The sequence below is a fragment of the Bactrocera neohumeralis genome, chromosome 6 (genome assembly GCF_024586455.1).
Source record: "Bactrocera neohumeralis isolate Rockhampton chromosome 6, APGP_CSIRO_Bneo_wtdbg2-racon-allhic-juicebox.fasta_v2, whole genome shotgun sequence".
In the NCBI taxonomy this organism is placed as follows: Eukaryota; Metazoa; Arthropoda; class Insecta; order Diptera; family Tephritidae; genus Bactrocera; species Bactrocera neohumeralis.
Window position 1 is genome coordinate 69,332,020 of NC_065923.1, and position 15,603 is coordinate 69,347,622.

Consider the following 15,603-nt stretch of genomic DNA (forward strand, 5'->3'; position numbering starts at 1 on the left):
CCTGGATCAGCCATCAAACCTAACCTAGTATGGTTCCAAAAGACGAACCTCAACCCTAAAGCAAACCGATCTCAGACAACTTACGGGAAACTGAGCTTGCCAGAAGGCTCAGTGGTATCGGCAAATGGAGGCTATGAAATTATTTTGTCAAACTGCTACTGAAGAAAGCTAGAAGGTGTAACTTCAGTGCAATAAAGATCTGTGTCGGAACGTAAAGAGAGTCTCTTCGGTGTCAAGGACCGCAGTAGTGAAAATGGCGGAAGTAGCGCTAAGTATTTGGGTTGGAAGTTAGGACCGAGTGACGTGGTTTTCATGAAAGTGTTTCTGAAAAGATACAAAAGTAAGTTTCCTAAGAACCCTTGGCTCTCAACGGACTATATCAAACTTTCTTGTGTATATCTCACATGAAGGTGTAACTCAAATATATACAATATCTATATAGAATCGAAATAATACATGTAGGAGGTTCAATTATTCGTTAAAATCAAATTAATAGAACAAATTAATAGAAGAAGAAGTTTTTCCAAATATATATTGAAGGAGTAATGATCAATTATAAGCCATCACTCTATCTCCAAAAACTTGAGCTTCAAATTAATTCTCCATCAGTCCGTCAAGTTTTACATTTCACGCGTTTTGCTACTTAATCCATTAACTCTACAGCACACCCACGCAACTGCACTCAATTTTCCATAGTCGGCAATTTCGCTATGCACATCATTTTTTCCTAATTTTCTACTGGCTACACTTTGCATTTGCTGCCTACAGAAATTGGGCGCGCTACACATTTCTAGCCGTTTTTTTGCCCTCTGCAGCAATGCTTCCCTAGATTTTCTCTAGTAGGAGTAAAGCCTCCACATTTTCTGTTGCTTTGATGTTCGTCAAGTGCATCATAGTTGTGCTGCTTCAGCAACTGCTGCCAACGTCATGGCGAAGATTGGTGCTCAAACGCTTTCGCGGCATCTTTGTCAGGCGGCCATGGCGCACACACACACTTGCAGAGATAGATCCACAAAGGCATACTTCAAATTGCCTGTCAGCGAGACACTTTATTTATGGCGTGTTAGAAGTGTCATTAAAAATTTGTAAGTACGATTATGTTGACAGAAATGCCATTTGACTAGCTTCATTATGCATGGTCTCTATTTTGCCATTTGCATTCTCAAATGAATATGCATGATTTGGCGTTTTGCATTGTGAAATTGTAAATATTTAATCCATTTCATGTGAGCTTACATTTGCTGGTGTCAGATCAAACTGGTAATCCGCAATGGCGTTAAACTGATGCTGTTCAATGATTTAATAATAAAGTCTTAGCAATGACGGTGTTGTATGAATGAGGTTATGTAAATGGAATAATTGCTGTCAGTTTTAATGAATATAAATTAAAATGCAGATTGGCAGATCCTGTTGTTGTAGATCGTTTATCATGGATATGGTTAGTTAGTTTACTGAGAAGTTGAAAGAGAAGTTAGATAAGACGTCTGACTGGCAAGCTCCAACCGATTTACGCAGTCGCTACTGGTGCAGTAGTGCAGAGAACGGCTGAATAGTCTATCGAGATGTAACTAAGTGCACCTTATCTAAGTGACCGGTCACAAAGGTATAGCCGAGAATGAACTGGTTAATGAGCTCGCCCGTTTCGCAGTATCCACTAACAGGTTAGGACCTGAACCAACTCCAAGGCATGCGCCATGCCAAGTGGCTAAAGGGAGGTTACAACCACAGCAGATTTAAATATGTAATCACTGCCAAGGAACAAACTCAGGCTAATTGTCACATTCTACACTGGCCACCGTAAGCTCAAGAAGCACTTACATAACATGGGCTTAGCTTCTTTCGCAAATTGCCGGTTCTGCGACTGGGAGCCTGAAACTCCAGAACACCTGCTAATTGACTGCACAGCAGTCTGCGGACGCAGGATGAAGGTCTTTGGATCCATGTTTCTAAATAGGGATCAGATCGCCTCAAATCAAAAATGAACTCTGCTGTGCTCCTCCAAACCATTATAAGGATTTAAGGTGTAGAACTATAGATCTGCAGTTTGTATCAACATATTATTATTAAATGTAAAACACAAATATTTGACCGCAAACCCCTCAAGTTTTGATGTATTATGGTTATTCCATTGCAAGCTTAGCTCTATAAAATATTTTTCCTTACCATTTCCATCCTCGGTACAGAAATGGAGGCCTATTGGTGTCTGAAGGATATTCCTAGGTCATAGGTTAGGTTAGTCTCGGAATTCGGGTGTTAGCCATACACCGAGCTATGCCCGTAGATTATACGTATATGTAAATTCTCCTGCAGCCAGCAGTCGTCTCGCCGATTTTGCTGCGCAGTTTTCAGCGAAGAGGTCTATATGTGGCACGTTTAGTACCAGTTCAAAAGCCGCCGTTGGAGTTGTTCTTAAAGCTCCCGTTATGCATAGTGAAGCGAGCCTCTAAACCTTTTCCAGGTTGTTCCGAACATCTGCTTACACGCACATAAAGCATTGCTAGCTTTTCTCACTTTTCCTTCAACATTGTGCTTCTACAGCAGTTTGCTGTCCAACCCCAAGGTACGAGTACTTGGTGCGGTCCTTGAGAGAGTGTTGTGTCCCATTTATCAAAGGGAACCTTCATAGAGTAGTTTTGTGCTTACTTGTGAACACAAGCAGATTCCTTGTCTCGGGTTCAACCCCAGAGCCGCCTCCGATACCAAATTTTGAACTGTATTGAAAGTGGTTGTCATAATACAGCTTATACGAGTAAGCTGTAAACACCTCCACGTTATTAAAATAGCAATGTCGTCCGCATATGCCACTATCTGGAGCTTTGTCGCCCTAGTTCTTTATCGGTTTATTCACCACTAGGCCTTATCAGAAGTATTCTATTACTAAAAAAACCATATAAGTTTTCATGGAACTTTGCATAAATCCTCAACGCTGTATATCGGGTAGAAACCAAAAATGGCCAGTACAGATCTCCGTTTCCATTACGGACCGAGTTTGTATTCGGTCAAGTGCACTATACTCGGCAGTATTCTTTCAACTTGTTTACCAGTTTTAATGAGGCGTTAGAGGCTAGGAAATCTTCCTTTATTTCAGCTACTTGTCTCTACTTTGTTCCCCTTTGCTTACGTGTCTAAAAATAGTTCTAGTTTTATAATTTTTTTTTTTAATTTTTTAATGATCCGCTAATAAAAGATTCAGCTTCGTTTATAACGACATAAAAAATTCCCCAAATTTAAGCGTACACTGTAAGGGTCTCATATTTCCCCATTAACCCATTGTTCGCCAACGATAATAATTCACAACACTGTCAACTTTAAGCCAATTCGAATTAAAAATGCTTACTAAATTCCACACTATATGATGGAAGAAATTTTTATGATATTTTTGAATAATTGCCCAAGCTATGACTGCGACAAATTCAACGCATAAAAAAGCACTTGAGATCACTTCAAAGTGAGAAAATCACTAAAAATAGGGCTGCAGAGAATTTCGCGCAAATACACGCACAACAACAAATAAAAAGTAAGTAAAATGTATATTTATGTATGTATGTATGTAGTTGAATTTATGCCGGCAGCCAGAGGATCTCAAAAAGGAGGAACGACAAAGCAACGCCTCAAGGAATTACACACTTAATTAATGAGTGTTTTTGATCTTGCTCGGTTGTGTATTCATACATACTTATACACACATTATAATGTATATAAAATGGAGCTTACATACGTATATATGTAGTTTAACTATATTAAGACGAGGAAAGTTTTATAGAGCAGTGACAGGTTTTGAATGAAGAAAAAGTTCTTTCCGCGTAAAAACCAAGGTTTTCTATTTCACTGTTCACTTCAGCAAGTTCAAGATCATCCAGCTTCTTATCAGTACGTTTACATAGAAGCCGAAACCAGATTAATTACTAGCTTGTGAATCTGTGACCCTTTACCCATAACCTTACTAACGGTATTTTTTATGTAATATTACTCGGATAAATCGGTAGCATTGGTCTTTAAACTCTTAGTTTTCCTTTCTCCAGACAGGATAAGGAAGCAAAGGAAATGGGTCGGGTAGTGAACGAAGGCAAGACGAAATATCCTCTATCAAAGACCAAACTCTATAAGACACTCATTACGGGAATAATGTTATATCGTACAAAGGCATGGACGATGAGAGTCGACGTTACGAGTTTTCGAGAGAAATATTCTGTGGAATATTTATGGTCATTTGACATAGTAAGCGAATTAAGAGACAGCGGCTACGCTGGCCTGGTCATTTCGTCCGAATGGACTAAAACACTCCAGCTCTGAAAGTATTCGACGCAGTACTCGCCGGGGAAGCAGAGAAAGAGGAAGTCCTCCACTCCGTTCGAAAGACCAGGTGGAGAAGGACCTGGCTACACTTGGAATCCCTAATTGGCGCCAAACATCGACAAGAGAGAACGACTGGCGGTCCGTTGTAAACTCGTCCATAACCGCGTTGTCTACGCCAATAAAGTAGAATAATGTTAACATTTACATATTTGAGGTACTCGAGTAACCTTGCCATGCTCTAGCATTGAGTTTTGTTGCTCCTTAAGGCTACAAATACAAAAAATGTCAGATTTTCTTCGAACTCTGTTGTAGCATAAGCACATGACAGTATTTTTTTGATCTGTCATTAGCAATCTCAATATACACAGAATGTTAACCAATCTGAGCACCCATTATTTGTTGATCCAATTGGTTTTTATAAGTTTCGTCAATAATTTCTAGCTTGAAAATGGTTTTGGGGAGACCCGTAACATAATTGTGTCCTGAGCTTTTGCGATCTCCGTGAATTTCGTGATTGGGCTATGGTCTGACAGTAGCAATCTCAATATGCACAGGGTGGTAACGAGCGCAATTTCTTAGTATTTGTACGTCCAATCGATTTCAATGAGTTTTATCAATAATTTCTAGCTTGGGAATGCTTTTGGAAAGATCCTTAACATAATTGATTCCTGAGCTCTTGTGATCTCAATAGATTTCGTGAATGTATTTTTGGCCTGACATAAGGAATCTATATATCTGATCCCTCATTAGTTGTACACTTTGTCGATTTCAGTTTTGTCAATAATTTCCAGCTTAGGAAGGCTTTTTGGGAGATCCGTAGCATAATCATCTCTTGAGCTCTTGGGATCACAATGGATTTCGCTAAATGATAATAGTGAAATGAGGATTCCATTTACAACTTAGCAAACTAAAAAACCTCTACCTGACTTATCAGACTAACCTCGTGCGAACTAATTCAATAATTTGCGGGAGAAAACTGCAATAAACAAAACTAAAACTCGACAAGAAACAGTCTAAACGAGTGGCACTACAATAAAGTCAAATAAAGTAATTCGATTTGAAGAGCTGCTACGAAATGATTTGCAGTTGTAGAGCCGCCATTATAAATGAGGACATTATGAAGTGACAAAAAGCTATTTCTTTGGAATATTTCATGTGACTTAGAACTTTTTTCACTTTCTGAATATTTTTTGACTTTGTTGCTTTTGTTGTTGTGCTTTCTGAATGCAAAAATCAAGCGGAACAGACAGGCTGAGGGTCTCGTAGCGGCACAGCGAATTTCCCTACCAAACAAACTGCCGCTCCGCCCTCAGATACAAGTAAGTACAGCAGCGGATGACACTGTCACTGTCTGTCAGTTTGTCGGCCCACGCCGCTGCCGCGTTTCCCATATATCACACGAGAGTCGCGTTGATAATAATGCGAATATAATCCCATGTAGTATATGGCGGCTGCATGTGTGTCAGCGACATTTTATGTGACAGCGCGGTGCAGTGTTGCACAATTCACGCTAATCTACATTGGGTGGCAGTGAACATCTCGAAATTGTCACACAGTCGCAAAAGTGACATTCCAAAACAACACACATGTATTTATGTGCGTTTATAAACAAATAAAAAGTCAGAGAGAAACTACGCGAGTGGCGCGAGGCGTGTGGAAGCTGTCGGTGCCCTCTGTGGCAAAGTGGGAATCGTCAGTGCGCACTCCATGGCGGGTAACGAGGCTAAGCAGAACAGATACATATGTGTATGTGTGCGAATGTGTGTACTGCTCGTTTGCAACGAGGCACGACACAATACTTTGCTGCTTTTCGGATGTGTGCCTAATTATTTCATGATTAACTGAAGTTCAAAGCAAAAGCGAGAAAATTAACCACAAAGGTAGATGCTAACTGTGACAATTGAAGATGTTAGCAAACGTGGAGTCAAAGGGTGTATGGCGTGGCAAATTTGTGGAGAAACCGGCATACATAAACACACGTGGAATTGATCGGAACTAAAATACGTTATATAAGTTGAACAGAATCGGCGAAAATTTTCCAAGAAGTAATAGTTCGAACAGGTGAAATACCTAGGACTTTTCATTGATAGAAAGATTTCATGATAGAATATTGAGGAGAGATCTAGGAAAAAAGAAAAGCAGAAGTACTAGCGTTGAGCTCGTTCTGAGTGCTCTAAAAGTTAGTCAAGGAATGTCTCTTGTTACTATAAATAGCATCAAGTTACTACATTATCAGATTCGTTTGGGTGCCTGATCACAGCGAAATCGCTGGAAACTACAAAGCCGTTGAGTTAGCAAGAAGGAAAGAAAGCGCTAGCAAGGGGAACCCTTGTCTCCGTTGTCATCTTGCACTGGATCTATGGACCTCGAAAGCGGTTGGCGTGCGTTGGTCGGAGATTTCTTTGCGACTTCGGAATCTTTCCAGCTAAGCATAGAGCGCATGAGATTTACGGAAGTACTTGCTCTTAGCAAAGTTCATCTTGCCGCAGTCTTACTGGATATACAGCTATTGCAAGACTAATCGGCGAACTATAAGGCATAGCTGAAACTGACATTCAATTATATATCAGTTTAAGGTACCACAAACGGACCGACATTTTAAGCTGTTCAAGTGAGATCGCTGTTAGGATCGAGCTCTTAACTTAATTCTAAACTAATCTCTTTCGAGAAGATGAGCAAGAGAGTGCCGGCCACAAGTACATGTCATTAGTTCTACTTTGATTAGTTTGTGTTAAGATTTTTTTTGCGAATAGATTTAATGATGAATTGATGAACGGCGGCACACGTAAGACTTAACCTCTTCTCTCATCAAAAAAGTAGTCAGAATTCACACAATTTGTCTTCCTGTCTCACTATATATAGTAGACTCTTTAAAATTCTCAACAATGTTTGAAGCAAGTTCAGCCTCGAAATATATTCCATAATAATAGATTTGTACCTAGAGCATTAAAAACTATCGTCATCTCTCAACAAACAATCAAATTGGTTTTAAGCGACCGAGGCTTTTTATAATGATAATAAGATATATAAATACTTGCTTCAATAGGAGTCCTATATCTAAAAACATTATTGGGTGTAACAGTTCATTGAACCCGGTCAAAATTTCCGAAGATATTGTAATGACACGAAACAAAAATAACCAACGAGAAATCCTTTTCCATTACAGTTAAGATCACATACCAGGAAAGGACCCGAATTTATGTCCAGCCAAGGACTCTACCATATATGAGTTTACAACAGCACGCCAGTCGTTCTTCCGTTTCGCTGTTTGGCGCCAATTGGAGATTCCAAGTGTATCTAACTCTGTTTGGATCGCAAAGTAAAGAACAAACAACTATTTAAAAATTAATGGAACTTCAAATGAATCACATCCCATTCAAACATTTGACCTAATTGTAAAACAAGGATGTTTTTATTCACTATTAACGAAATTGCGAAATAGAAGAAATATAAAAAAAAAAACAATCTATAGCCACCAACACATACATATTAATAGAGATATATGAAGTAGAAGAACCGGCAACATGCGATCCGGGTGCATTTAATGATGACAAGGTAATAAAATCGAAAGCGCAGCTAGAAACAATGAATGTTTTGTTTACACAATAGCATATTTATGAATACTAATAAGTATAAAAATGTAAATGAAATTCTCAGAAAAAGTTTACTACATATATTGTGTGAATGTAGTAATAACTGATAACAAAGCACGACCCCAAGCCTAAAGTCAGATTGTGAGATGAATTCTTATTAATGCTATGCAAATGTTTAAGCCGCAATACTGCGCTGCGCCCTGATAAGCACATAAATTATAGAATTGCATAAAAAACAAGAAAAAATGTTGACTTCAGTAGCACCCTTTACAAATAACAAACTTTTCCATACAAGAACTTGATTGCAATCAAGCATTTTGTATGGCAGCTATATGACATAGTTGTCCGATGTGTATAATGCTTTCAGAGTTTATAGGCCAGTCTGGGATTATAATTCTTGCCAAATTTTGTGTAGATATCTTGGCAAATAAAAAAGTTTTACATACAAGAAGTTTTCATCGGTCAGTTTGTATGACAGCTCTATGCTATAGAGGTCCGATATCGACCGTTTTGACAAATGAGTAGCTTCTTGAAGAGAAAATAACGTGTGTAGAATTTCAGATCGTTATCTCAAGATCTGAAGAACTAGTTCTAATACATATATACAGAAGGACAGAGAGATGAACATAGCTAAATCGACTCAGCTCGTCGCGCTTATAGCCAGTGGTCTGATGGATCATTTATGTATATATACATATGTTAGATATATTTTATAGAATGTCCGACATTTCCTTCTGGATATAAAAAACATTGTGGCAAACTTAGAGTAGATAGTTAGAGTGGCTGTCTTGCGACGCAGCTCGGTCTTAAGGAGGCACATTGTGATACCAGCGAGACTAAAATCCCCTCATTCTATTGTCTTCTCTTTGCACCACCCCGTGTTTCTCAGTTAAAAGTACGAAAAGTTTTAGCTGTGCAATATCCGAAACGTCTGCAAGAAATCCGCGACCGATATTGCGATTCTCTTCCTATATAAAGCTTTGCATTCACATATAAGATGTTTTATTGTCACCTCTTCTTCTACCTCCTGACAGCTTCTACAATAGTCACCTAGTTTGCTGGCATGGCTGTCAATTATACAGTGACCTGTTAGCACTTCTACTGGAGTTCTTATACCATTCCTTTTAAACTTTAATAATGACATGTGCGTTCCTTATTCCATTCATGCCACGTTTGCATACGTTTTAAGGAAGTCAGGAATTGATTCCACCGAGACTAAGCTATATTTATAACATGTTTGCCGATTAAATATCTGAAAGTAGCCAGAAGCATATAAATTCCCTACTTTTCGGAGTATATGGTAACTGTAAGGTAGTGAATATTCTAGCTAGTTCATCTGCTTCACAGTTATCAGGGTTATTACTATATACTGGAACCAATTGCAGGTTTATCGTGAAATACGATGTTAGGTCCACTAAGAGATCAAGGCATTATTTCACTAACTTTGGCGAAACCCTATGAAACTTTAATGATTTCAAATATATAAATACATTCCTTCTTGTGAGCACACTCCTTTTCAGAACAAGAAAGCTTTTTAATTGCTGTGATCTTGGCTTGTAGAACCCAATTGTGTTTTGGCAGACGCCAGGCGATTTTGGTATCTAGTTTTGCTGAAAAGACACTACCTCCCACTCCATTATCCCTGCCGTATAGATGATTACCCCTGCGCCCTTGTTCCCTTCGCCCTGTTTCACAACCTTCTCTGGAAGGAAGGCAATATTGGGTATAAAATTTAAATGCAATTCTATAGGATTTCGAAAATCCGTGGTATTGGGTAGAGATGGAACTTACAAAGTATCATAAAATAATCCTTTTTACTGTCTAATAGGGAGGATTCTCTCAGTCTAAAAGCTGACTTCGCTGCCAGTTGCTTACAATGCAAGTCTGTTGGCAGCAAGTGTAAAATGACGTTGTTCTAAGAGCTCCACTGATAAAAATAGAGTATCTTAATAGTATAATAAAATAGTTACATGTACATATATATTTACATATGTGTGGAAAAATCAAGTAGAAGACGCAAAAAATCTATATGCCAACAGTTACTTATTTATGTTAGTAGATAATTCACCGCTATCGACAGCAACTTAGTAATTTTATGCTAACACAAGCAGTTTGTCAACTCACCGTAGGGCACCTTATCGTCTTGGTTGTCATCCAGCGATGTCGCCGATGAAGACACGTCGTCGTCCCACTCCTCAGCTGTATTGGCGTACGGCGCTGTAACCACTTCAACGCTATCGCCATCAGCAACAACATCAATAATATCATCAGATGAGTTGGAGTTGCGTGATTTTTTATTTTGACGCTGACGACGACGATGTTGCCGTTGATGTTGCTGCTGCTGCTGCTGCTGTTGTCGCCGTACGCGCTGTTGCTGTTGGCGTTGGTGTTGCTGTTGCTGTTTGCTCAAAACCAATTGTTGCCACTTTTTTTTCTCTAACGAATCCATGAGCACTGCATCGGCAACGGCGTCCGCATCTGCGCTGCTGCTCTGCCGCAAATGACTAAGCATTTCACGCGCCTGCGTCGTCGTGTATTTATCGACCAAATCCTCAACGCTCGCGCTGCCAACATTGCTGTTATCGTTGCCATTGCCGGCAGCCTGTGCTGACAAGTGTAGTAGCGTTAGCAACACGATTATGGTGAGCGTCAGGCAAAAATGCAGGTAATGCATTTGTTTGTTTTATAACTTTTTTGGCTTAAGCGTTTGTTTGATTGTTGTGTGTATTAGTTTCGTTTTGGTATTTTCTTTTACGCCCAACTTACTTGATAAGTTATTCTGCAGGATATGCTAGTTCCTGTCGCATTTGCGTTTGCTTTCACCACGTTCTTTTTCACCGTATTTTCATGGAGTGTTTTATGTTTGAATTTTTTGCATTATACACTTGTGCACTCATTGAATTTATGAATTTATGCCATTAAATATTTATCACCGGAAACGCAGACACTTCCACTATGTCGCTTCTTCAGCGCATTTTATTGCATTTGCCTGCAGTTTATATGCGATAATTTGCGCATTGCTTATGCATTCATGCCACACTATCAGTTGAGCTGCTGAGTAATGAAGAAATAATAAATAAATAAACACTTATCACTGCACAAAATATGTGTGTGTTGACTGTTGCACATTTTATTATATTTCTTTGTATTTTATTATACTACAATGCTCTCCGCTAATTTTATAAATTCAATAGCGCACATTTTCTGCATCAACGAATTTCAATTGTCACTTCTCGCGCAATTACCTAGCCTATGTCATCGCGTCCTATGTGCCAATTAGTTTTTGTTGTGCATTGCTCATTCTCTACGCATTTTGACACTTGCCCCACTATCTATACGCACTCGCATCCCTACACACACTCGCCCGCATTTATCAGTTTCTATGCCTGCACTCGTTGGCATATTTTATATTTTAATAACATCTAAATTCTTTACAGCATTCGTTATGCTCTCACACATCCATATGCACATATTCGCTTGTTGACACTTGCTACAAGTTATTGCATTTGTTGTTATTTCATTCGTGTATTTTCTGCCGGCACACAAACGTTGGCAATATGAGCGCACATTTCCCAATTAAATTTTTAATTGAAATTTGTCGCGGCATATTAAACGCTCTCATTCATTTGGATTTATGTGCGTTTTTAATGACGAGTGTACATTTATTTCATCAAGCTAATAAATTTTGTGTGAACAAAATGCCGGCAGCCGATTTAGCATACGATGCAATGTAAGCGAGTGAATAGCGATTAATTTCTATGGTGATGAACTCATCTCGCTGAACTATGATTGTGAGTATTTAGTGCATGATGCACAGACATGTGTTATCATCATTATTATTGGAACAAATGCGAAACTTTTGGCGTTTATGTAAACAAAATTTAGTAGTGCGGTTTAGGTGAAATTCAAATTTCGTTGGGATTAAGTTATAAAATAGTCAGTGAAAAAGTAAAAATTCGTTGAAATGTTGTGGTGGTGACAATGTTATTTGAAGGTCAAACAATTTGAAGTTGCAGCTAAAACTAACAAGTCTACATTATTTGGTAGTGTGATCGCACCAAACCGCATTTTTTCGGGATGCAATGGTGAATTATGGTACGTGTGGATTGCTGCCTAACCAATAACGCATATTTTGCTTATTGACGAAGCCATTCAGCCATAAATGAGCCTCATTGCTGAGGATGATTTTTCGATGAAAATTCAGATTATTTTGAAGTTATTGTTCAACCCAATTCACGAACATACGGCAAGCGGCTTCAGTTCTAGCGTTAGTTTGATGTTGTAAGAATGTAGGCTAAGATCTTTTCGCAAAATTCGCCACAACGACGTCACAGAGATTGATACGCTAGCGGAAGCAATATTCTCCACACTACGGTTACTTCGTTGTCTTACTGGCACGGGAACATTTTGTACTGTGCCTGTGGATCCACATTTTTCCACTAACCACTCAACTGTTGAATTGACAGGACGATTATGAAGACCATAAATTAGACGTAACGCTCTTAAAATTGTGCTATGTGTATTTACCCGAACTAGTATCTATCTTATCAGATTATTGTCCAAGGCAGCACTATAATATGTTCAGATTGGATAACTACAGCATATACATATGTACATACTAACTGACCGATCAAAATCAAGTTGTTGTATGGAAAACTTTCTTGTTTGACAAGATATCTACAAAATTTTGTGCAGATTACTAACCAAGACAGTGCTATAATATTCAAAGAATTTGTTCAAATCGGACCACTATAGCATATAGCTGTCATACAAACTGAGCGATCAAAATCAAGATAAAGGACTTCTTATTCCCCTTTATAGGTGCAAGAAATACACCTGTGAAGGGTATTATAGCTGCAGTGCAGCCGATGTCTTGTTTTGTACTTCGTTTGCATATGCCACAAATAACGTAAACAACTCCGACATGTCCTCACACGATTAAACTATACATATAACGCGATAATTTCACTGTCCACTTCTGCTCCAATACGCGACATCATTAATTAGTCCAATTGACCTCCATTTCGAAAGTCAAAATTTGAAATCAACAAAGCAACAAAAAACAGCGTGCAACAAAAGGCACACGGAATGAGTAACGAGCGGCAGAGGCGAATACGGATAGACAACATAGTAAAAGCACAAAGGCAAACAGAAGTCAGAAGCACGAAGCACTTGCGCACACCAACACACACACATGCAATGGTGAAGATGGAGTAAAAAAATGAGGCAGACGACAGCTGCCAAAAGCAAAGTCATTGAAAAGCGGGGCATTTTAGCTTGTTAAAGGAAGTCAACCACTGACAAATGCCAAAGAAATCTATTATGTGCTTTATGTGCGCAGAAAGTAGTAATTTTACTTTGTATGAACGCGCATATGTACTTTACGTGTGGTAATAGTGGTGTGGGTGGTGGCACAGCGTGTTAGCGCGTTTGTAGTTTCCTGGCCGTGTGTGGTAAGCGAGATTTGAGCGCACTTAAGGAAGATGCTTTTACCGGCATGTCTAGGCGGACGCTTTCATGTTTTATGAAAAATGGTAAACGCATGCTATTACATTACCTTTTTCCCACAGCACAAACAAGTGGGCGGAACTATGCGCATTGTCAACACGAGCACGCCAACGAAACCACGTTGCCACCCCCTGTGAGCACATCAAAGCAAATTCCCACACATAAATAAAAATGCCATACTTTGATGTTTCTAAATTGCACTCAGCGGTGAGCAAGTAAGAAGAAGAAAAAAACAACAACTATATGCATGCATGTGCGCGCGGATAATGACGGTAAAAATACTGCATGGAGATGCAAATAGCGGCACAGCGCGCTGACAAAGTGTAGCCGTTTTTGTTGAGATGCGCGCACATTTGTATAGCACACTTTGAGGCGCGCAAACATGATGAACACACACGCGCACGTACACCAGCAGCTATTGTGTCTCTCACTCTCAGCAAATAAATATACTATACATACATATGAGTGTGTATGTAGCACAACAAAGGCACACTTTTAAGGACACCGCGCGAGACACAAGCCAAGCGCGTACCACACAGCCGCTTGTCAAAGGATAGCAGCCGTGCGCCGCTCGTCGGCGCAACTCGTTGACAGATAAAACAAGCAAAGCAAAGAAATCCTCTGTGATGTTGCCGACGTCATACGGTACTTCACAGTCGGGCAGCAGCCACTGAGCAACACCGTCAACGCCCACCACCAGCGCCACCTTTGGCGCATCAACGCGCGAATTGGAGCAGTCGCCTGCACCCCCGAACCCCAATCAACTCATTTTATCACTCTTGTTATGCTATTTCACTATTACAACACTATTCGTACACTGACACTACTCAATGCTCTGCGGAGGGAAGACTTCCGGCGTAACGGTAAAAAAATGTACGTACAAGGTAAAATAGCGCACACAAAGGTTTTGTGAGAGACGCGCAGGTGGGTAGTGGTCTTTGAGAAAGACGTCAGCACAGCGTATTGCGGTAACGATTACTCGTTACATTAATTATGTATGCATGTATGTATGCTGTGCATAGCAAACAGTCGTGAGGGGACGTTATATCAAAGTCCCCGTTTATTTTCGCGCGCAAACGTTGAGTGCAATTTAAAAGAAAAGTATAAAAAAAATGAAAATTGGACAAACTATCAAAAAGGAGCCGCTGCACAGATTGCTTTTTGCATTTATACACCGTAAGTAATCGACAATTCGTATGTATGTACATATGTATGTAAAAATGTGTGTTTCCGTACACTTATAAAATGAATGTTATACCGGAAGCAAGGATGTTTGCGCGCGTACTGTCTAAATGTTATTTTTTATTGTTTTTGTTTCTTTAACTCACTTATATGACTTTGCGGAAGCAACACACTCTGCGGCGGAAATGCAACAAACACTTAATATTTTTTTAAATTAATAATATTTTTTTATTTATAAAATTATATACTCGTTTTTATTTCATTTTTTATTTTTTGTTTACTTCTCTTTTTGTTTTAAACACTGTTTCGTCAAATTTCGTATTACAACATACAATTCGAAGCACTTCAAACATTTATATACTCGCGCACATTTCGTTTCCGTCCGTCTACGCGCACTCGACACCCATTTAATACGATTGATAAAAGCCAAATGATACGCTGCTGAGCAAAAGTGTAGTAAAATAGTTTGAAATATATACTGCACTTTCATGCTAAAAAGTAGTTTGGTATGAAAAAGTTTCAAAGCAACACTATTTAGACAAGGAAATGGAGTTGCCACCTCATGTGAAGTAAAGAGATAATTGAAATATTTATTGGTGAAACAAAGAAGGTTTTTAAAACGTGCATATTTTGAAGTAAATTTTAGTAAATTATAATAAATAAATATATTCACCACTTGTTAGAAATAACGGAAATAAAAAATAAAATTGAAAGTTATTAATTTAATATACCTTGAAAAGAAATCAAATACTAATCATTAACGATATATTTTACTTGCTGCTGCTGCTTTTTAACATTTTTTAATTTTCCTACATTAACATATTTTATATTCAAAATCTGTAAACATATTTATAAAATTAAAAATGTAAAAAAAAAATTTAAAAAACTTCTTTGCATACAAAATCCCTCAACTCGTTCACATAAATCCACTATATTTCTACTGTCATATAGCGCTATTGCTGCCGGCGCTGACGTAGTCGTTGTATTTGTTTTTCACCAATTTGACATTTCGCTGTCTAGCCGT

At 38.8% G+C, this 15,603-nt stretch overlaps 1 protein-coding gene across 6 annotated transcripts in view; it reads right to left on the minus strand.

Annotated features, from left to right (window-relative positions):
• LOC126763776 (reversion-inducing cysteine-rich protein with Kazal motifs) overlaps positions 1-14,995 on the minus strand; it is a 62,008-nt gene extending 47,013 nt beyond the window's left edge. Inside the window, exons 1-2 of one of the 6 annotated variants that reach the window (XM_050481562.1) lie at positions 14,912-14,995; positions 10,014-10,940 (exon numbers count right to left, since the gene is read on the minus strand). In XM_050481562.1, the coding sequence (XP_050337519.1) occupies positions 10,014-10,563 (550 nt within the window). In that variant the 5' untranslated portion in view covers positions 10,564-10,940; positions 14,912-14,995. Of the gene's footprint in view, positions 1-10,013; positions 10,944-14,725 lie in introns of all 6 variants that reach the window. The other 5 variants (XM_050481561.1, XM_050481558.1, XM_050481556.1 and 2 more) reach the window with 5 other exon arrangements.
• Positions 14,996-15,603: the final 608 nt, after the last annotated feature.